General features: G+C 31.4%; 1 protein-coding gene across 4 annotated transcripts in view; it reads left to right on the top strand.

The window, feature by feature from the left end:
* LOC143234285 (adhesion G protein-coupled receptor L3-like) overlaps positions 1-24,325 on the top strand; it is a 69,834-nt gene that overhangs the window by 31,164 nt on the left and 14,345 nt on the right. For 3 of the 4 annotated variants that reach the window (XM_076471532.1, XM_076471530.1, XM_076471533.1), the window contains exons 7-17: positions 63-440; positions 1,014-1,108; positions 1,725-1,910; positions 3,771-3,839; positions 11,436-11,541; positions 12,003-12,104; positions 12,606-12,796; positions 13,639-13,685; positions 18,528-18,642; positions 22,924-23,027; positions 23,462-23,564. In XM_076471532.1, the coding sequence (XP_076327647.1) occupies positions 63-440; positions 1,014-1,108; positions 1,725-1,910; positions 3,771-3,839; positions 11,436-11,541; positions 12,003-12,104; positions 12,606-12,796; positions 13,639-13,685; positions 18,528-18,642; positions 22,924-23,027; positions 23,462-23,564 (1,496 nt within the window). The remainder of the gene's footprint in view (positions 1-62; positions 441-1,013; positions 1,109-1,724; positions 1,911-3,770; positions 3,840-11,435; positions 11,542-12,002; positions 12,105-12,605; positions 12,797-13,638; positions 13,686-18,527; positions 18,643-22,923; positions 23,028-23,461; positions 23,565-24,325) is intronic. The other variant, XM_076471531.1, reaches the window with a different exon arrangement.

The following is a 24,325-nucleotide window of genomic DNA, read 5'->3' as shown; positions in this document are numbered from 1 at the left end:
AACGGAAAGAATAAACTAATTAAATCGTTACTCTCAAATGTTAAACGTTTTATATGATTTAGGAAGTGTAGCAGCAATTCTACTCTTAGCCCAGAACGTTCAGCGAGTATGGTGGGAAAAAGTTGAACTTCGACAAGATGAAAACGTTTCTACAATCCACAGATACCTAGAATGCACCTCTGATCCAATGGGAAAAGGTTGGAGCCCATGGTCATCCTGGAGTTCGTGCATGAGATTACCAGACCAACAACTGAGAACAAGAAGGGTTCACCAGTGTTGTCCAATCGTCCCAATAGAAGGAGAGTGTGTGAACCATAGCACAGAGCTACGGGCATGTGCGGAAGAATTCAGTTCATGTCCTGCATTACAAGAGGATTACATTTGGCCGATGACCATCCAAGGAGAAACTGCTGAATTTCCCTGTAAAGCAGGTAGAAGAGGTATGTTGTGGTACTGCGATATACGGGTGTGGTATAAACAGAAATAACAATTGCTAACAGCTACTAATTATGTTAAAACTAATGTTATTAATTTTTAAAGGTTTTTGCTTGTTTTTTATGTTTAAGCGCAAAGATAAAAATTGGATTATCTGTGATGCAGCCAACACAGGTATTAGGCAATCTATACTGTATCCATCACGGGTATTGGGGGTTATCTGTACTGTGCTCATCACAGATATTGGGATATCTGCATTGTGCTTAATATACAACTACCATGTGAATCAGGGCTATCTGCACTGTGCTTGCTATGGGTATCAAAGGTATTTACACGGTGACGACCACAGATATTCAGGCTATCTACACTGTGTCCAGTGTTGGCATCAGGGATATCTGAACTGTGCCTACCATGGGTAACGGTGCTACCTGCATTGTAACAGTCACGGGTGTCATTAAACCAACAATATAATTATCATTATATAAGGCAATTATATAAAAAAAATACGAAGTATTTTTTGTAAAATCTCAACTAAAATTATCATAACTCTCTAAAGTTTACATTTTTCGATGTTTCAGGACAGGTAAAGCGACGGTGCACGAACAATGGGACCTGGGAGTTGCCAGACTTTTCAGGTTGTGTGCAGGACAAGCTGTATAATCTCTCGAATATTGTAAGTATAGAGAGGCCTAAATTACTCAAGTATACAATAGATGAAATAATAAAAGGTATATCATAAATTACTAGGGTTTAGTTGATTGTTTGGATGTATTAGAGAAAAGTCAGGTTGAGCTATCTGCTGTGTCCATCACGGAGAATCAAACCTTGTTTTTAGTATCGCTGTGCCATCGATATATAGTTAGAATAAATCATTGATCTTTATACGTGGTTTAGTTTAAAAAAATGCACTTTTCAAATCAGGTTTTCTTCTTCTGGTTCGTTTTTCCTAATTCCTTTAATATTTATTAAAACTATTAATATTGATGTTATTAATGTTTAGCCAGACACGGATTTACTGACTTTATTTTGTAAGTAGAAAAGCTTGTATTCCATTACTTAGAAAGTTTTATTTGGGATGTTGTTGCACTTTAAATCAATCCTGGTTGTAGGAGCACCTGCTTTTTTTTTTTTTTTTCCTTTCGTTAAAACATTATCTTAGATTTGCTCTAAATTTTAGTTTACAATTATTGTAAAACAAACAAACATGGCTCAGTATAGTGCAAGAGTAACACTGTATATTTATGCAAAATATAAAATTGAAATAAAATTTGTCATTTTACTTTAAACAGGTTGAAAATATGTCTTCAATTCCAGAAAACGTTCAACATGCTGTAGATACCTTTACAAAGACAGTAGATAATGTTGAGACCAGGGCTGATCTGGTAGTGGTATCACAGATGTTTAAAACATTGGTAGAAAAAGGAGATGTAGGAGGCATACTCTCAACATCTGAGACGAGGGATGTTTTTATACAAGTAGATTTATTAGTTTATTAAAACTACTTAATGCTTCTGTCCCAAAGAAGTTGCATACAGGTTATCTTATATGTTTAATTACCAAGCCACTTTAAGCTGTTCCTTGTTGTCCAACAACTTTATGTTGTATATCAGTTTAACCGTAACATATAATGTCTATGTATAATTGTGTATGGTTACGTAAATCTCAACGTGTCATAAATTTAGCAAAATTACCCGTGTGTATGTATACATACCTGTTCTTTCATTGCACATTCCACTATATACTACAATAAGGGTTAATTGTAATGACTCAAAACATAACTTGTAAAACATATTTTAATACCATTTGTATGGTAAATACAAAAATACTTATTATAACGTCGACTCTTAGGCAACCATCTTTTTTACCTCTGACTCAACTCCTATATACAAGTGTAGTGTCTCCTAATTAGAAAATTAATTACATTTTTACTTAACACCATTTAGAATGACAAAAAACAACAACCAACAACCTAAATAGAAAATATAATAGCAGTAATAACTTGAAACCAAATCATTCGCCTTGAAAAATAACTTAAGTCGCCACATTAGCTGATACTCAAGTAGTACAAAACACTCGACAACCTACAGAAACAAGAGAACTGACATGTCTCCACCCCTTGTATGCATGATATAACATTGTAAATATTTCACACTTAGTGATCATATTACAGATGTTAACGGTATTACAAGAATGCATATACTACAGTTGTCAAAAGTTAAATTTGCAGGTTAGCAGTCCATATACTGATGGTCTTGGATATTGTCCAATATCCAATAATAGAATCACCTGTGAAACCATTAATTATACCGTTATATTAGCATCATGGAGGTATGTCGGAAATGTTACAAGTGAATTAGTTTTCGATCAAATAATCCACTTTCTTATGCTCACATTCTCCAAAAAGATAAAGCATGCTTCACCAGGTCCTAATTTTAGTACGCCATTCTTCACTGACTTCCAGTCATGCCAAGAACTGCAATATAAAATCAACACATTGTGTTAAATCTGTCTCTGTCAGAGTCTTACCACGACGCAGCTTTAAAAAAACCCACAAGGTTTATTAAAAAGCCTTATTAACAGTTGAAATTATCAAATCCAGACACCAGCTGATGTAATCTTGTATAGGCTTGTTCTGCTATAGCATGGGTGACCTCAATAATATCAATAGTCTGCCTGTACATGATTGTTTAAAGCAACTTGTTTCTTCAATATTTTTTATAAATTTGTTCACGACAACACTAAAACAAGGCCCTGTACGTTGTTTATGGAGAGTTATTTCAGCATTTGTTCCTTTGGTGTAATGACACTGGGAATTTGTCGATTATGCATTGGTAGAATGAGCTGTATTGCGATATGCAGGCTCATTTATGTTTATTTGAAAACACAGTGCTGCCCTTGTAGTGACAACTGACCACTGTGCAATTTATAACTTCAGTATATTCTTAACATTCTTGTGTAATTTTACATTTCTATGCCATACTTTTTGTGAGGTATGATGCACTGAACTGCAATATTTTCTTTACAATCACTCTATGTACACATATATAATTATATCTATTAAATACTAATGTAATATTTATAAACATTTAGTTTGTCAATATTGTTGTATTGTCCAGTACACTTTCAAAATTCCTAAAATTCTACTAAAATAGATTACCAATCATAAACCAATGTTATTGTATTATCCAGTATACTTTCAAAATTCCTAAAATCTTACTAAAATCGATTACCGATCATAAACCAATAATGTTGTATTATCCAGTGCACTTTCAAAATTTATAAAATCCTTCTAAAATCAAATACCTACCAAAAGCCAAGTTTCTTTCATTTTTCAGAACATGCTGGTTGCTGTCGACTCTGTTCTCAGTGTGAAAAACAATAAGACTCTTACATCAAATCTCAAGGTAAGATATTTTGATGTTTTGCAGTTTGGAAGAATACATCCACAAATTCGCTTTCTTTTAAATTTCAGGACATGGAATGCTAACTTGCCTCTCATGTAGTCTGTGTCTCTTATTTGAGGTTTTTATTTATTTAAACTGTTTTAAACATAACATTAATGATGGTATTCTCATGGATCCTATGAACTTTTAATATATGCTTTTCTAAACATTTTTTATAGACTAGACTGCAGGTTAGGTGAAAGATCCTTAATAGCATATAAAAATGTATAACTTATAAAAATATTTACTATCAACATTGCAATTTTAAAATGAGTTATTTCACTCAGATTTCTGATTCAGTTTTTTTCCTTGCCACAACATTTAATGCAAAAAACTGAACCAAAAATCTGAGTGAAAGATGCAGTACCTTTATTTAAATAAGCATCAAACACACTTCCTTCCTTCTTTTTTCAACATAGTAGCACACGAGACTTGTAAGTTATCTTGTTATATGCAACTTTTTGATAACATGTACTTAAAACAGTGGTTAAGTTGTTTTTGTTATAGCTATTTTTCTTAAGCTTGGTCTACCCGTAATGGATTAACCACAGTGTGAAATATTTTGACAGAAGTGTCCTCTATGATTTTCCTTTGCGAATGATCAATAACATGTAGCACTAAACTCTGTAAGTATGACACAACCTTGGAAGCAAATAATGTTAGGTTTAGACAGTCTAGTAAATAATCTTTGCCACGTCAGTCTGATAGAAGTTATCTCTAATCCAGTAAAGACAATCAATCTTCATAAAAAAAGTAATTATAGACACCGAGATTTTGTAATTAAGCTGATTATTTGTCCACATCGATCTCCATCTTGTTTGGTTCCTTTTTGTAAGTTCAGTAGCCAGCCCTACATACGAGTTCTTTATTTAGTAATAATATTTTAAATAACACTTGCTGCTAGAAGTGTAAGGCTAACATATGAATGTTAAAATCTTATGATATTAGGTTAACTATGATTACTCAACTGCAGGGTAATATTTGATGAGAAACTGTATCTGTCATTTTCAATAATACTGTAGTGTTGTCAAAATAACTGGCTACTTTTCGTAAAGCAACCGCTTGATATAGACAGTTAATTATTTCATTACTAATTTTAATATCAATACAATCCTACTCATACAGTTTGTATTAATTCGTATGTTCTGATTTCTTGCATCATGTGTGTGTGGGGGGGAGGATATAAAAATGAACCACAGTAGCCCCTCTTGGATGTGACCAATTTATCTGGTATAATAACAAAGTCATATTTAACAGGAAGTCATTACTGAAACGTTTAGCAAAAACGTAAAGAGCAAGGAACGACTGAGTTCAAGCTGTACCAGTTGCTATTGTCAAGGCTTGAGCATATTAGTTCATATAATTTATCCATAAATCATAACATATTTATTTCATAAACTTACATGTATTACGTTTTTATTTCATGCATATCACATGTGACAAATTAACATCAAATGTAGTTCATAAAAATCGTTTATCTTCGTTTGTTTTGCACATTTAACAGAGTTTCTTTGAATATTCAAAAGTCCATGAGATATGATATTGAGAAGCATTTTCGTGTTAATTTACAGCATGAAACTTCGAATTTTTTCTAACTATCTGACTTCAACTGCTGCAGAAGTCACTTGTTTGAAATTTAGTGTGTCACCTTTATTGTAGTTTTAGTCTTATTTAATGCATCTGCCTAGTCTTCATCCAAAATTGAAATAGTGCCAGCATCGTCATCACATGAGACAAACTCTTCCCATGATGTCCCCTGCAGTAATGGCTCAATGTCATTTGTAGCGATATCTTCTGGTGTATCTGGTAATGTCTAGTTTATGAAACCACAATATGCAAAACATTTTTGAATCATCTTTAGTTGCACTGAGTTCCTGGTGTGTTTCAACCAGTATATTGCATCAAGTATGTTGGCTTGACCAATGTAATAACTGGCATTCTGTTTCTTTAACATCTTCAAAAGTATGTAATGGTAAAGTTTCTTGCGATAAGTTGATTTCACCGTGTTTAGGATACCCAATTATATGGTTGTAAGTGGTGTGGCGTTTGGTGGCAGGAACACGACTTTGATATTTGAAAGCTTCCAGACTTTCTTGTTTGCCTCCTACCTCACTGGTAATAATAATATGTTAAATTCCCTAAAACATCAAGGATTTGCAGAGTGCTTGATGACAAGAGGTGTCAGTTTCTCTCCTACTGCACTGCAGCCTAACAGCTGCGTGATTATTTCCTTTGAACTTTTTCTACCTATACACGTATCGCTTTTGATAACTTGATACCAATTTGGCAAGATATAGAAAAATAGGATTGGTTTTTCAGCATACAAAATGTTTTTAACGTATATTCATCACATGTAGATGCAAGTCTACTACACTAATCATCCACCGTGTTCTGGTCAATATTAGTGGCTTCTGCATATAACACAGTTGATGAAATGTGTCAATTTCGGAAGCATTCTACTACCACACCCCGTTTGAGGCAACAAAGTCGTCTATAGAATTTTTGGCTGACAACATTAAAGCTTTTTCTTCGATCATTTTTCCCCAAACAGGAATGCTCTTAGCTCTAGTGTCACAGAATAAATCAAATACTAGCTTTTTAAGTTCATGAATTATGGTTTTATGAATTTGAGTGTATTTCATGTTGGAACTGGAATCACTTTCTCGTAACTCTATTAACAACATTTATTTGAATTAGTATTTTGCCAAACACTTGGCACCCTTGTCATGCTCTTTGATACCTTTGACCTTTTCTTAAAGAGTGAGGTGTTTACATTTTCACTTTTCTTGAAGCATTATGAGATAGAATCAATTTTTGTACAAAAATGTAAGTGATTTATTCTTCAATATATGTCATATTTATACAGTAAAGGGTAGATTAACAACTCACCAAAAGAATTACTTACATTTTGCATCATGACATCTCTAAAAATCACTAACTTTGTATGCTGATTGGCTGATGTTGGATGAATAAGATTGTTTAGGGAAATAATTATTTAGTTTATTTAGTGTTGACTTTTGACAAGAAAAAAGAATTATTTAGAGTTTTAGATAAAGCTGTGACTTCCAAATAAGTTGACTGTGTACAATTTATTTATTGTTCAAATTTATCGTCAACAAGTCACACGCACACTTAATGTAGAAGAATTTAAGCCACACATATATAAAATCTTGACAGCTTGTGAGGATTTTCCCAGTTTGTGTCATGGTCTCACTTACATGCCCAGTTGCATAATACTTACGCGTTGAATTTTTTTTTTTTTTTCAAAACTCGTTGAATAATCGAGGTAAAAATATTCATATTTTGAATAATATTACGTAGAATATGAAAATTTCCCAGACTTCATTTTCATTCAGATTATAGTGTATACATGTACACGTAAAATCAAATGAAAAAACATACAACATGAATATCTATACCGTATGGAACAAGAATCACGTGATTGGAGATTGCTGAACATCCTAGTATAGGTATCTTTGTACTCCAGGGTGTTTGTTTAGCTCAATCAAGATAGGTTCCTTTATCCTGCATTTATTGATCTTTAGTTCTTTGTTTAAAATTACGGTTGTTTTTATGGCTATACTTTGTTTCTTTAGTTGCGATGATGATAAACATGGGAGGGATTTTATTATGTTCAGTAAATCTGGTTTCCAATTTTCTTATAGTTTCTCCAGTGTATAATTCTGGGGCCCGGCATGGCCAAGCGCGTAAGGCGCGCGTCTCGTAATTCGCGGGTTCGCGCCCGCGTTGCGCTAAACATGCTCGCCCTCCCAGCCGTGGGGGCGTTATAATGTGTCGGTCAATCCCACTTTTCGTTGGTAAAAGAGTAGCCCAAGAGTTGGCGGTGGGTGGTGATGACTAGCTGCCTTCCCTCTAGTCTTAACACTGCTAAATTAGGAACGGCTAGCACAGATAGCCCTCGAGGAGCTTTGTGCGAAATTCCAAATTAAACAAACAAAGTATAATTCTGGACAGCTATTGCACGCTATTATGTAAATAGATACTGAAATAATTATTAAATGAAAATTTTTAAGAACCACAGAGTATAAAGTTATTTTCCATAATATATATATGTGTATAACAATGTTATTTACATACAGATGCAGGCCTGGCATGGCCAGGTGGGTTAAGGCGTTCGACTTTTAATCTGAGGATCGCGGGTTCTAATCCCCGTCGTACCAAACATGTTCGCCCTTTCAGCCGTGGGGGCGTTATAATGTAACGGTCAATACCACTATTCGTTGGTAAAAGAGTAGCCCAAGTGTTGGCGGTGGGTGGTGACGACTAGCTGCCTCCCCTCTAGTCTTACACTGCTAAATTAGGGATAGCCCTCGAGTAGCTTTTGCGAAATTCAAAACAAATAAATTCTTTACCTGGTCAAGCTATCTTCAGATTTTATTTTATAAAAAGTGAATTTCTCGTCATCAAGGTAAAAAACAATATATTTATGTATTTATTTAAATGAAGAAAAGTTGCTACAGAGAGATTGTTATTTGACCTTTCACCCCAACATCACAGTAGTACGTTGCATCTGTAAAGAAGTCAATCATGGGAGGTCAGATCAATGTTAAAATTGTTCCAGACACAGAATAAAAGCCCTGTTTAAAAGGAAGTTGTTATTAGGAAGCGTTATATCTACCAAGGGCTACTGAATATGAATTTATTTTTGATGTAAATTATTTAATTTTTACTCCAGAGATAAAATTTAGCGGCCCTTAAATCTTAAAATGTAACTGGAAGGAAAGAAGATGTAGCTGTTCTGAAAATGTTTAAAATTCAATTTTGATTGGAGGGTCTTACCTTTTATACTCCTTTGAATGTTTGATGTATGATAGATACTGTACAGAACATTATTGTATCGATTGCATCATTGCTGTATTAGGTTCAATGTTTTGCTGAAGATAAAGATAAGGAAAGATGATATTTTGGTTATAAATTTCAAAAAAGTAAATTTATATGCAACAAGATATTAGCTACTGTGAAGTGGGCATCAGAGTTTCAGACGTGGAAAACATTTAAATATTCAAGGTAAACATTTTTTTATACAAAGAAAAATGTAGCAGCAAGTAAAAATCCAGATTGGCTCACAAAGTATTTGACAGATAAAAATAAATAAAAACATCATAAATTTAAGAAATTTAAAGATTTAGAACATTATAGAAGATCAAGAAAGCTGATGAAATATGAAATTAGTACATCAAAAATGATGTTTGGAAATAGATTGGCTGGAAATATAAAAAGTAGGAGTAAAGATTCCTTTAAATACATTAAGTGTAAACAAGGCCCGGCATGGCCAAGCTCGTAAGGCGTGCGACTCGTAATCCGAGGGTCGCGGGTTCGCGCCCGCGTCGCGCTAAACATGCTCGCCCTCCCAGCCGTGGGGGTGTATAATGTGACGGTTAATCCCACTATTCGTTGGTAAAAGAGTAGCCCAAGAGTTGGCGGTGGGTGGTGATGACTAGCTGCCTTCCCTCTAGTCTTACACTGCTAAATTAGGGACGGCTAGCACAGATAGCCCTCGAGTAGCTTTGTGCGAAATTCCAAAACAAACAAAGTGTAAACAAAATTTTAGGATGGGAGATAGGCCCTTGATAGATGATAAAGGATGGCTTGTATTTGACGTTTATCAGTTGGCTAGGTAATTGAATTTTGCTTCTTTATCAACTTTTACTAGTAAAGATTTAAGCAGTATTCATCATCTTGAACAGCTGATGAATGGAAACCATATTGAACAAAATAACTGCATTAATTTTGAGCTGGTTAAGAAAAAAATTCGAAATATTAAAGAAGATTAAGGCTATTAGGACAGATGATATTTCCCTAAGGATTTTGAAGAAAGTTAAACATTGGACATGTGAGCTACATGCTACAACTTGTTTGTCATAACAGTGAACAAGTACCAACAAATTGGAAATTAGCCAATGTCACTCCTAGATTCAGTGAAAGTAATATACTGTGTTCCAGTAATTATAGACATTTTAGTATTACATCAGTTGTTGGAAAGATTTTTTGGAAAGTATGTTTAAAGATGCTTTGCCAAGTCATTTAACAGTTTAGAATTATATGGGATAGTAAACAAGCTTTTACAAAGGAAAAAATATTGTCTTTCAAATCTTTTGGTATTCTTTGGAAATGTTACTGCTTATGTAGATAAGGGTACGAGTGTAGATTTGGTGTTTTTGGATTTTCAGAAAGCATTTGGCAAGATGGCACATAGCTTGTAAAAAACATTATAGAGGAATGGAGAGGGTTGTTACAAATGGAGTTCAGTCAAACTAGATTAATGTCACAGAGCTCAGTTTTAGAACCTTTGTTCTTTTTTAATTACATCAGTGACATAGATGAAAGAATGGTCAATAAATTACTTAAATTTGCAGATGATATTAAGGACTTGGGTGTTGCTGTCTGTGAAGAGGATGCTGCTGCTTTACAAAAGGATTTAGATCATTTAGTGAGTTTGGCAAATAAATGGCAGTTGGATTTTAATTATAATAAATGCATTATAATGTATGTGGGTTATCATAATTGAATAATAAGTATTATTTGGATGGGAATAATCTTAACATAGAATTTTAGGTTATGTCTATGGAAATAATGAATACAAGTCTAAATAATTTCATTATATATGTCACATTTGGGATATTGCATTCCTCTTGGGATCCTTACTTTAGGAAAGGTATTGAATCATTGAAAAGGGTTCAAGAAGGATTATTAGAATGGTAACTACAATTGAGAGGTTGCCATATGAGGAGAGGCTGAAATCTCTCAAACTATTTTCTGTTTTAAAAAAAAGAAGAAAAGAGTTAAAGTGGATCTAATTAAGGTATTTAAGATTGTAAAGGGAATGTATTGTGTTGGTGCATCATTTTTTTCATACTTAACAGTGAGAATAGTAAGACTAAGGGACCCAAGAATACATTTTGGCAGGGTGGGAATCATCTTCAGCTAAGACAGTTTTATTTTTCTAACAGAATGGTTGGCCTTTAGAATGCTGGCCTTCAGATTGTAGAAGCAGTAAATTTAAATTACTTTAAGAAAAAGCTTTAAGTATATGAATATTAATGAATGTCTTTAAATTTTCTTTTAAAGTTAATTTTGTTCAGAGTGTGAAACAAGCCAATAAGTCCCATGTTGTTCCAAAATGTTAAATTAATTAATAAAAATAAATAAAAGAAAATATGAAAATGTTAAATTAATTGTGTGTCTTTCTAAAACATTTTCATATTTTCTTTTATTTATTTTTATAGTTATTTTAGTCATTATTTTAAGATATAATTAATTACTTCTAATTTAGCTTTATAGAGGTATTTTAATCATTTTTTAAGCTTACATTTTAATTTTAGTGCAATGTTTTGCTTTAGATGGGCTCAAATTATCATTTGAAAATAAATGTGTGTCCTCATTGATCCAAAGACTGTTTTTAATCATTTTTTGTAAAGTAATACCTTGTATTGTTTAACTCAAAGTTCTATTTTGAATATTTGATATTTTATCTCCTTGATCAATAGATGGCAATGTTATGTTACTTAAATAATATTTACATTATGTTTCAACAAGGAGGTGGCATGCTTTGTATTGTCAACTGAACTACTAGCAGTAAAATCTTTAAGATCTTTGGCTGAAAATGAACCTTCTTCCATAACATACAAAGGAAACTATTCAGGTGATGTAACAAAATCTTGCATACATTTGTTTTTATTCATATAGTTCAATTTCTTTAACAATCAAGCATATCATTGATAAGTTATAAGTTTTGTTATAAAAGAATGCATGGAGACTTAGGGAACTAATCTTCATTGATTAACATTGTTTAAAAGTTATTTTAGTTACCACAAAATAATAAGCAAAAGTATCAAATAATTTTAATAAACGTATTTCAGAAAATGGTAGAAAATCTGTATTTTCTTTTTATTTATGACCTAATACTGCAGTGTATAACATTTAATAGTATATTTCAAATACTGTACACATTTTCTGTGCTTTTCAGTTATTTAAACGTTTGTACATGCATTCTCTTTACACTTTTATTATAACACATTCTGTAATGTTTAAACAAAACTTTCATTAAGATATATAGAATAATTAACTGCCCTTTAAACTATTTTGTGTTTCCTTTACCTTCAGAAATGCACCTGCGCAAGCTATCTGTAATTCATAGTGAAGGTCTTGAGTACAAAAGTCAAGGAGCTGCTATAAGTTTGTCTTCTAATTCATTGGCTGCTTTAGGTAGGTTTAATGATAAACACTTTTAAAAAGTTTACAGCTCATTATTCAGGTTATGCTAATAACACTTATTAGTAGCATCCTATTGTCACATTCTTCAGTTGAGAAACAAATTTTAGTCATTAAGTTTAAATATCAACACAGGACATGAAGGATCTATGTAAAATATTTATGTGTAAATACATGTTCTCCTATTATCTGCTTGATTAACACGTGTGTACTGTATCTGTAAAAGAACCAAAGGATACATTCAACTTCTGTGTTTTTAATGACTGGTATATGTATTTAATTTTATTTTATAGTTTTTTGTATGAACACTTCTGACACTTTCTATCTTGTTTTGTTTTATATTTTCACAGCCAAATCAACATTCTAGAACATTTAATGTAAAGATAGAAATACTGTTGTTGTTTTTTTAATGTGAATAAAGGATTTTCAACTATAACTTCCATACTAAGAACTGTCTACTAAATTTTGTGTGCCATTATCATTATATAATTACAGTTTCTTCAAGACATAATGTTTCTGAAGTTCGAGTTGTAATCTGCATCACAGGTGTTGGTTTTGTTGAGCCTACCCTACGTGATGTTGTGTTCCCCTTGAACACAATAGTTTCAGTCGCCTTTGAACCTTATCCTCAGGTTATCTTTAATGAATCATTCTTCATTGATATAGCATTTGAATATGATAATGAAGTAAGTTTTTCTTACTGTGTAATTACACGTTGCTTCATTTTTATTTGTTCAAAAAGAATCATCTTGAATGAGAATAATCAACCACATATTTATCAACAATGTTATAAAGGGATATAGTAGACTTTGAAAGTAACATTTGTTGTGAAGATTACACACTATTATCTCAGTTTTACAATTCTGTATTGTTTTGTTTTAGTGAAAAACACAATAAAACCCATGTTCTGTCTCTCTTCCTGTGACGTTATGTTTGATCTGAAACTGTAACTAAAGACCAGTTATTAAAATAATCATATCTTGTTGATATCTGCCATAATTATGAACAAAGATAAATGTTTTTGTTATATGGCCAGAAAATTCTGCTCTGACCCATTATTTTTGCATAAACTGTAAGTAATGAGAAAGAGGTTAATTAGTTTTCTTTTTTATAGTAAATGTAAACATTCATTAAAATTTTAGGAAATTGAAGATTTCATAATAGACATGTTTTGTATTGTCGCCTTTAATTAGTCACATCTATGTATATTGTGATCAGCTATAAGTTCCTTTCTTTCTTACAAAATTATTTATATCGAAATGTTTCTCATTAAATTTGTTCAATACTGAAAAAGATTAATATTTAAAATTAAAAAAAAATAAATCTTAGAGATAGTAACTAAGTAATTTTAAGCATTAAATGTTTATGAATACATGTAAAAATTATTAATTTAATAACTGCCAGTTTGTAGTTTCTTAAAATCAAATACTATAAAACTCTATCAACTCAAGAGAAATCTAAAAGAAGTAAAATTTCCTAAACTATTGAAATGTCTGTGTGAATAATATTAGTTTTGTTGTTTTTACAGAGAACTAAGAACTTTACCTGCGTGTATTTCAACACTCATGAAACCAAGTATGTTTGCATAATGTGAATATATATCATTTATCCCTATGTTTATTTTTGTCAAATAGCTGTGATGTTTTGAAGCTATGGATATGACTAGTGTTAATAATATTAAACAAGAATAAGTTGATAAACGTTTATAATGTTTTACAAATTTGTTTTATTTTTTAATCATTCATCTCCTCTCATATCACTCATGTCAGTTAGGACTAAGTTCTTTCAGTTACTGTGTCTATTCTATTCTCTACATTGTTCTGTTTCCAAATGTAGCATGCTCTTCAACTTCTTCAATTGATGTTTCACTCCTTTCAAGAGCATCTTCTTTTCTTTATAGCAATCTCAAATGAAATCTTCCAGGTGATCTTCAGAAATGTTTTTAGGTATTTAAATATTTTCATTCTTTGCATATGACCACATCATCTCAACTTATTTCTAGTGCTGATATCCTTTAATATTGTGTTTTTCATTTTTCATAATTTATGTAAAGTCTTGTCACTCATTGTTCTCAGTACCATCATTTCTGCTGTTTCATGTTCAGTTATATACACTAAGTATTTTCAGAACAATTACATTAAACACTGGTAAAAAATTTAAACATTTTATTTTGTTTCTTTATTGAAAGAATGTATTTTTAAAATAACATCAACATGTTGATTACAGTGACAGTATATATTTTTGTGTGATGCACAAGCAGTTTTGTGAAATGAGTCAGTTATCTTCTTTATGGTATACATAAGGTTTCCAGGGCTCTTGTGAAATTAAACTATACAAAACAGAAATGCTTATTTTATTTATGTCAAACACTTGACAAACATAGTTTTTATTTGATTTTATTCACATTAAAAAGTCCTCTGCTGGGACAGTGGTAAGTCTTCGGATTTACAACACTAAAATCAGGAGTTCATTTCCCCACGGTGGCTTTGCTATAAGAAAAATGCACACACATTAAAAAAAACGTTTAAATTATAAATGTGATTAGAATCTTTTAGCCTATAATTTTCGTTTTATAGTTTGCATTAGGGCTTTTTCTCATCAGTATTTAACAATAGTCAACTAGTATACCTGTTAATGCATTTCCATGACAACAGTGTTTTAATGAAACCTTTTATGTTCATCACCAGCTCCAACAAGGTTGGACAAGGAGAAATTTTTTGTGTGAATGGAGAAAGTGGATATTTTAATGGCATGTAACATTCAATTTATATATTTGAAGCTCTCTTATATCTTAAGGAAGTTTTGTATCAGCTTTGAACATATTCCATGCAAGCATGATAAGTTTCATACAGACCTTATTACTCTATTGTTTGTTACTTCTCTGATTTGTAGACCAACAAAAACATCCTTATTTATTTGGAAATTGCTTGTTTTAAGGAATTTTTTGTTGAGGTATATAAGTTCTTCACCATCTCTGTTTATATTTTTTACAGAATTCTTCATCAATCCCAATTTCATGAAAAATGGTGGACACTACATGATCTTTGGATCAACTAATGATTGATGAATGATATTTTTCTGCAGATGAATCAAACTCTGGCAGAGTGTCCAGTCTTTAATAGTATATTGAGAGTTTTTGGCAGGACTATTCTATTAACAAAGTAAACAAAAATATTTTGTATATCTAGACTGAATAACAGGATGTTCTATGACTTTGAAGCCCCCCACATATGTGCCACTTGTGCTATGTATGTTCTATATGGTGGAGAATGAAGTCTATAGTTTCATACAACAGCACATCTGATGGGAATTGATAGATATGCACTTCCTATATGCAACAGCACAGCCTTTAAACTAAGTTTAGAAAAGTCAAAGAATTTCCATTCATGTGGGTTATATCTGAGTGTCATTAAAATATTTACGTCAATAACATAAATGTTTTCATTTGTAAGGAAAAATGTTTTGATAATTTCTGAAAACAATAATCTGAGCATTTTTAGCAAGATTTAAATCACTGGCAAGATTATTCAGTTCAGCTTGATTGAATGGGTGTGGTTCAGTGGATATAGCTGGTTGAAATTTTACATTTGAATTTGTTGATATAGTCGTGGAATCACTTACAGAAGATATGTCTTTTTTGATCCAGCTTTTGGGAAGTTTCAGTATGTAAATATCTTCATTATGAGTTACTTGCCAGGCCTCCTTGAAAATTGAAGTAGTGGGTATTATATGGTATTTTTTCAGAAGATAATACAGTAATTAGCCAAGAAAAAGTAGCAGTTTTATGAGATGGTCCTTGTGTTCCTTCCAAACTATGAGAATAGAAAGGGGAATTGACTTCTGAGTACCATTCAACAAAGCCTTCAGATAAGTGCTCAAACTGCTCAACAAATGTGTGGAGCCCAGATTTTATCATTTTTTCCCAATCTTACAAGAGAAGTACAATATATATATATGTTTTTTTTGAGATTTTGGAGTAAAATATCCAATTTATGCAACAAAAAGAATTAAGGGACACAAATCATGGTTACTAAAAATGAAAATATTTTTTCAATAATAACATACTAGAATCAAACAATCACCATAAAAATAAGGTAGAAAAAATAAAATTATATATTCAGTACTAGAAATGACACAAAGGTGAAGATTTTTAAATTCTATTATGCATTTCATACTAGTATGAAAAAAATTGTATAAATTGAGCAAAGGTTTTGAAAATTGCACCAATATCCACTGGTTTTAATAAAGTTGGTAGTAAACTAAGCTTCACTATACTCAAAGTAACTTAAAATTCTTTTAAATTCCACTATTTAATAGTATAAAATAGTCTAACCTTTTTTTTAAATTTCTTGAATCAGAACTTCTTTTTTGAACTGTACTCTCCAGCTTGTTTTATGCTCTTTGTATGGTCTCAAATACATTCCAGAACATTTCAGAACCAACAAGAATAGAATGAATAGAAAAATCTAGAATGTTCCACAAATTTACAGAAAATACATAAAAATGTTGCATGTTTTTTTTTCTGATGTTTCTATTTCAAACAGCTTATTTCAATCAAATATCTTTTAGCATAGTTGCATTTTAACCAAAAATCTGACAAGTTTGGAAAAACTTTCAAAGACATTTTCAAATCAGTGCACTGCAATCTACAAACATCAAATATTTTTGTTAAATAAACAGAATGTTAGTTGATCAGCTTCCTAACTTTGCTCTTTGTTGGCACACTTTTATTCTTGAGCAAAAAGTAAAAAAGTCTCAACCTAACATTGTATTTATTTGTTCTTCTGTTTCTTGTACATTTTCTCCATTCACTCCCAAATATTTGAAATTTGCTACTTATTTCAGTTTTTTTTTTTCAAGTTACTTCTAAATTCTCTCTAATTTTACCAGTATTCATAACTTCAATCTTTACTCAACATAATTTCTCTTCTTTCCAGTCCGTGATACCATGTATTCTCTGCATTTTCCACATTTTCTCTCACAATAGTTATATCACCTGCATATGCAAGGGTGTTTTAATCATCTACCTCCTGTACATATCCCCTTCAGACATTGATATACATAAATAATAAAAGTGACATTACACCTCTATGTCTGACTCCAATTTATACTTCAAACCATTGATAAATAGAATCTCTACACTTTACTTTCACAACAGTCACAATTCCCATAGGGTAATGCTGCTATCATTTTTACAGTACATTCTTTCTCCCATGTAGAAATACTGCTATAGTTTTACAGCCCATTCTGTCTCTGATAGTGGGATGCTGCTATTTTTTTTTTACAGCCTATTATTTCTCCCTGTTTGCAAAAGGATAAACTATTGCTTTGCACTAATCTTCTGGAATTGTACTTTGTCTCTGAGCTGTATTGAAAGCAAATTCTTAACCATTTAATTCGTTTTTTGTTCCTGAAACTTAAAAATGTCCTGCAAGCAAACCATCATCTTCAAGTGCATTTTCTTCAGTTCTTTGTCAGGCCTGGCATAGCTAGGTAGTTAGGGCTCTCGACTCACAATGTTAGAATCACAGGTTCAAATTCCTGTCACACCAAATATGCTTGACTTTTCAGCCATAGGATTGTTATAATGTGACAGTCAATTCCACAATTCAGTAGTAAAAAGAGTAGTTCAAGAGTTGGTGGTGTTGGCTAGCTGCCTTCCCTGTTCTTACGCTGCTAAATTACGAATAGCTAGCACAGATAACCCTTGTGTAGCTTTGCATTAAATTAAAAAAACAAACAAATAATTCTTTGTTACTTTCTCTTGTACTAATGTCTCTAGCTTGTTCTACATCAGCATCTTTTATATATAGTGTATCTCCAAAATATGACATGTGTTAGTAGGTCCAGTAAGTAGCTGTATGCCATCTACATCCTTAATTGCATTAGATGGATAGAGATGTTCCTTTGATATAGTTTTTATCCATACTATATAGAGCAGTTTTTCTTCTCAGTAGATCCTCTTGAAGATCATCTGTAATTTTATTCCATATTCTCCTTTAGCCCTGTTTTTCATATTTGTGCATGTTTTTGTGTCTTAACATTAATATTTTTTGCCATCTTGTCTTCAGTGATCTTCTGCAAACTGTCATTTTATTCAGTACTGTTTCTTTCACTTATTCATTCCTCTTAAGTATTTTTTCTTTTAATATTATATATTACTTCTATTTTCACACCTTCTACTTTTTTACTTGGTTTTTTTAAGGTAATTCCACTCATCCTGTATACTAACTTGGTCACTCTGAAATAGCTGTATATGTGCTACATTTCTCATCTTGTGGTAACACTAATTATTATGTGCATGTTATTAAGGTTTAGCCTGATTCTGAATTTCGAGTGACATTCATTCAAAAGCTTACTTTAATGTCATAAGTATGTAGTTTGGTGTTATATATATGAACTCATTTTCTATTTTAGTAATGTTTGGGGAACAGAAGGATGTGCATTGGTGTTTAAAAATAAAAGTACTGTAATATGTCGATGTAATCATACAACCAGCTACGCAGTACTGATGCAGGTGGTTTCTTACAAAGTAAGTGGTTTATAATAAGTAAGCATAAATCAACTGAAAAATTTGAATTAGTGAGAAAAAGTTTGTTAATCTAAGGAAAGTCTTTTAAATTCAATTATATAATTAAAAACGTCTGGTATGGGTAGAGAAAGCACTAGTAGAGGAGCAAACAACGTTTCAACCTTGTTTGTTCTCTACTAGTGCTTTCTCCACCCATATCAGCCATTTTTAAGTATATAATTTTCTTTACAAGTGGGTTTTCTTGTCATCACGGATTATTCTTTTAAATTCATTGTTGAAAAATTTAATGTCAGAATTTGTGTTACATGTAATTACACAATATTTTTTGATATTTAATCACCAAAGTCAAATAAGTTATCTTCCCATAAATGGGTGCAATTAAACAAATGTACCTTAAATTTGAAAAGGAATCAAAATTATTAGAAGTTTAAGAATAAGATGTGGAGAAGTCTATGCTTGAAATGGTTTTATGCAGTTGAACAAATCTAATACTAAAATAAGAATATTAAACAAAAACATCAATATTTCTGGAACAAATATTCCACTTGTACACAGATTATTTTCAACTATTTTGTGCTTTATCTTGGCATTTATGTTGAGTACTTTTTCTCATTTCTGATTTGAGTTCAAAACCTCATACTAGACAAATGTTCTAACAACTTCATTAAAGGCGAGCCCCATAGCACTTTCTAGTAATGTAAGTTTTAATTAACCAAACTAATGCAATTGACTGGTAAAAATATACCAGAATTACAATGTTTAAGAGATTATAATATTTTTAAAAATTAAAAGTGCAAGTAAAATGCTGTGAAAACACATAATTAAACTGTGAAATTACTTTAAAATAAAAGTAGATGTGTTTGAACATCATAACAAATTATATAAAGTCTTATTCAACTTAAAATATTTCTGGTATATTTAATTACTCATTAATAGTTTTTATTAATTTTCTTAAACCATATTAGTCACATAGCTCATTTCCATTCAATTGAAAGCCCAGTAATTTTAATTACTTAGCCTAAATGAAACTATTAATGCAGATATTACCAAATTAACACCAATGTAGAACTAGATCTTGTGCCTTCATATGCTGCATTTGTGTGGGAACTTGGGACTAGCATGCACCTTTAAGGAAGCTGATAGTGAAGATGTACAATTTGTATGTTAGAGGAGAAACTGAAAGCTATAATGTAGATACAATGAATGAATAGAAGAGTAAATTGTGGAAAATGGCAGCAAGATTTGAAGAGGAACTTAAACTTTAGCATGTGAAGGTTACAGTGTCTAATAATGACTTTCAGGATCAGGACCAATAGAACTAATAGTTATGGATTTAAATGTATTAAGCATGCTTTGTCACATAAAGTAACATATTTTGGCCTTTAACATGGGCAGATGAGGGACTGGGGAATGTAGAATAACAAAAAGAAAACATAAGGATGTTACCATTATCAGGGTTTTGATGTTTTTCACATGGAACACAGATGCAGTCTTTGTAGTGCACATTAGAGCTGATGATGTAGAGAAGATAGATTAGAAGAGCTAACTGTTAATTACAAACCATTCATAAAGGCATTCAAAGATAAGGGCCACAACAATTTAATTATGTCCAGGATGTTGCCAAGGGTTGTGCACAAAGTTGTTTAATATCGGTAGAGTACTGAAAAAAGGGGGTTACTATATATACGTAAATGTGTTAAATCATGTTGAAGTTGAGGATATCAAAGCTAATTACAATGAGGTTGAGTTTTTATGGGTTTATGTTCAAGTTGAGGATATCAAAGCTAACAACGAGGTTGAGTTTGTTTGGGTTTCACTTGAATCCTGTAAAGGGTAAAATGCTTTGAAATGGAAATTGTTACAGTCAACCAGATGAAATTAATGAAAACTAAGCTATTAATGAGGCTATAATTATGTTTCATAAATGGTAAAATGCTTGGGCCAGGTAATATTTACCCAAGGGTTTTGAATGAGTTAGAGGACTGGATATGTGAGCCACTTGCTACTAAAAGTCTGATAAAAAATGTTTTGCAAATTCATAACAAAGTTCAAAATTTTATTTGATAGTCAGTAAGGTTTAACTAGGGGAAATCTTGCTTGCTAACCTTTTGCCATTCTTTGAAGAGATTACTGGTTATGTAGATGAGAATATGGTTTTAGATTTGGTGTATCTGGATTTTAAGAGAGAATTTGACAAGGTGCCACATAAAAAGCTTGTAAAAATTAAGATCACTGTTGGTATGAGAGACACGTTGGCTGGATGGAAGAAAACATGGAGTTGTTACAAATGGAATTCGGTCAAATTGGATTAATGTCTCAAGTGGGGTACCTTAGGGCTCAGTATTAGGATTTTTGTTGTTGTTTTTTGATTTACATTAATGACATAGAAGAAGTAATAGTCAATAAGTTTCTTAAATTTGTAGTTTATATTGAGATCTTGAGAGTTACTGGCTGTGAAGAGGATACTGCTGATTTACAAAAGGATTTAGATAATTTAGTGAGATACAAAAATAAATAGCAAATGGGTTTTGATTATAATAAATGCAAGATAATGTATGCAGGTTATCATAATTTGAATTATTAGTATAATTTTTAACAGTTCTGTCTTGTAGTGACAATGATAATTGGATCTTAGAGAGCTACAGATAGGCTGAATTTTACATTTATGTGTTGTGGTGGCACTGGTAGTTTGATCTTAAAGAGAGATATAAGTAGACTAATGTTTTCAGTTGTGTCTTGTGGTGACACTGACTGTTGGATCTTAAAGAGAGCTACAGTAAACCGTTTTTTTCTTCTGAGCAGAACCTCAGTACCAGGGATAACTGTACCTAAATTGTAGTGTCTTTTACTTTGCCATTTGTATTGTAGCATAATATAATAACATGTAAAATAATGTTTAGGGACAACGAGAGACATACTAGTTCATCTAGATTGCCCCATCCTTTGTAACTAAAACAAAAAAACCTCAAATCCAACCTTTATCATTTATATAGTTATCAAACCTTCTCTTAAACTCGTTCAATTTACTGCCTCCACCACATATGAAGGTAACCTATTCCAAAGGCCAACCACCCTGTTAGAAAAATAAAACTGTCTTAGCATAAGATGACTTCTACCTTGCCAAATTTATAACTGTGTGAAATGATAGCACTGATGCATCATCTTTGTCCTAGTTAATGATAAAGATGATGCATCAGTGCTATCATTTCCCTTAACAATCTTGAACACTTCAGTCAAATCCTTTCTAATTCATCTTTTTTCAAGAGAAAACAATTTTAGATATCTCAATCTACCCTAATCTACAACTTTACCATCCCAGGTATCAGCTTAGCAGTCCTTCTTTGTACCATTTCCAGTAATTCTGTGATCTATAAGATGAGTTTAGGTGAGCAAACATTGCTATTCAAATTGGAAATACAATTTTCATGACATTATTATTTTTAGTTTAATCAATGGAAATTAGTTTATTATTTATGGCTTGAAATGTATTTAAACATACCAGTATCTTTTGATAGGATTTTATGTTTAAAATGTTCATTATAATATTATTAAAGATATTTGAACTTATTGAGATTCATGTGGTTTCCAACAGTTACTTTCTAAGTTATCTGTGTTTTAAGCTGGATATGGTTTGGTAGTGATCATGTTAAGCTGTGCAATCAAAGATTTGTACCATATTGTTGCAAAAAACATCGCACTTTGCACTTTAGTGTCGTGGATACATTACAAGATCAACAGCTAAATCCTAGTATAATACTGATTAGGTAGTGTGAGAGTTGGTGATGGTTGCTATTGTTGACTAGCTGATACCTCTTTCAGAGTTAGGGATAAATTGTGGATGGTGTATATACACCATATATATACACCTTGTGCACCTTTTTGCCTAAAAAAGCAAACAGTGAAAGCAACTGTTTTTGTGTGTGAACTTGTTATAGGTCATTGTACTGTTTATACATACATTGTATCTTTGCTTTAAAAATTTTTTTAGCTTGTTGAGGACTGTTATGTTATACTCTCTTTATACTGAATTTTTTTAAACTCTTTGTAAACCATTTTGTAACACACAATGAAATTTTATCAGTGTTTAAAACTTAGGCCTCAGTAAATTAATTAAACTTCATGTTATATTACCCTTGTATTGAATGTGGTGTGTAGCTTTTTGGAAACCATTTTGTGACACAATTTATGATATGTTATGATTGTTGTATACATGTTTATTTTGGCTTTCTGTGGAATTTTATGGTATTGTGTTTGTTAGTGTTTTTAATATTTTTATTTCAGCCAGTTGTAGAACATTTTACTGCACTGAAATATCTTAGCTACCTGGGATTAGCTTTGTCGATAACATCACTACTCCTCATGTTAATAATTCTCCTGTATCTTCGGTAAGTTATAAGCTAAGATAGTTTTATTTGTATCAAATAGACAATTTTATTGCAATTATAGTCGCTTTATAATGAACTAAACATTTATATAAATCAGATTGTTTAACCAAGTAGTTAATTACACTTTTCATATGACATAAATATTACACCTAATGCATTTCTATACTGCATCGTTTATATTAGTATACCAAATAAAATATATTTTGTTAAGAAATATAATAGGCCTAATGCTAATATCTCATGACAAGAATAATTATGTATAATCTTGCTTTTATAACTTAGAAAAATGTTTTCCTATAACAGTTTAACTAAAGTAGTTATAAAAAAATGAATGTTTGTTTGCCAGTGATCTAGATAATATATTTTTGTTGACATTTGTTTTATTAAGCAAGTTTTCATTGTTCATAATCTTGATATTTAAATTGTTTAATTAGTACTCTCCAGACAGTGCGAATTAAAATCCATAAGTGTTTAGCTGTTTGCCTGCTAGCTGCTCAAGTAATATTTGTTTCTGGAATAACAAGCACTGGAGAAAAGGTAGGAGAAAAACGTAACTATGTTGTAAGAGAAATATTTATTTCTACTCCTTCGTTTTCTTATCACTCATTTCTTTGCCAGATTACTACAAATATCACATTATTGCTATAATGTGTTTTGATATAATTTTCTGAGCATCAAATTAACATATTGAAAAGTAGGTCGAAAAGTATAATATTACTAAACAATGTGAAAAGATTTGACATATTGGCTGAAAATGTCAGAGCCAAAATAAAATATTTTTACAAAATGAAACAAATGACAATAATGTTGTAATTTAACATTTACCTTATTGTATGTATATGTACATATATGGACATTATATTAAGAAATCTGTTGTCAGAGCTAACAGTATCATTAAACAATGAATAAAGAATCAATATTATTATACTTATAATTAAGCAGTTTTATATGGAGCTTTTTTAATAATATATATATATGAACATTATTAAAAAAGATGTTCTTAAAGTCCTTTCAAAAGTATAATGAAAATAAGACAATAACCAAATAAAAAACATCTTTTAACTTAAAAAATACTAAAACAACTGTAAGAGAATTAGAAAAAATAAATTGCATATTTTTGTAGTAAAATGACCAAGTAATGATCTACTGTTAATTCTTCACTTTTGTTTCATAAATGAATATCACAATAATATATATGTTAAGTGCAATACTATAAGATGTGATATTCATGCTTTATTCACCATGGGTATCAAAACCCAATTTTTAGTGACATAATCTTGCAGACTTACTGCTGAGCC

The sequence above is a fragment of the Tachypleus tridentatus genome, chromosome 12 (genome assembly GCF_004210375.1).
Source record: "Tachypleus tridentatus isolate NWPU-2018 chromosome 12, ASM421037v1, whole genome shotgun sequence".
Lineage (NCBI taxonomy): Eukaryota > Metazoa > Arthropoda > Merostomata > Xiphosura > Limulidae > Tachypleus > Tachypleus tridentatus.
Note: the sequence above shows the minus strand (reverse complement) of the source record. Positions and strands in the feature narration are given on the sequence as shown.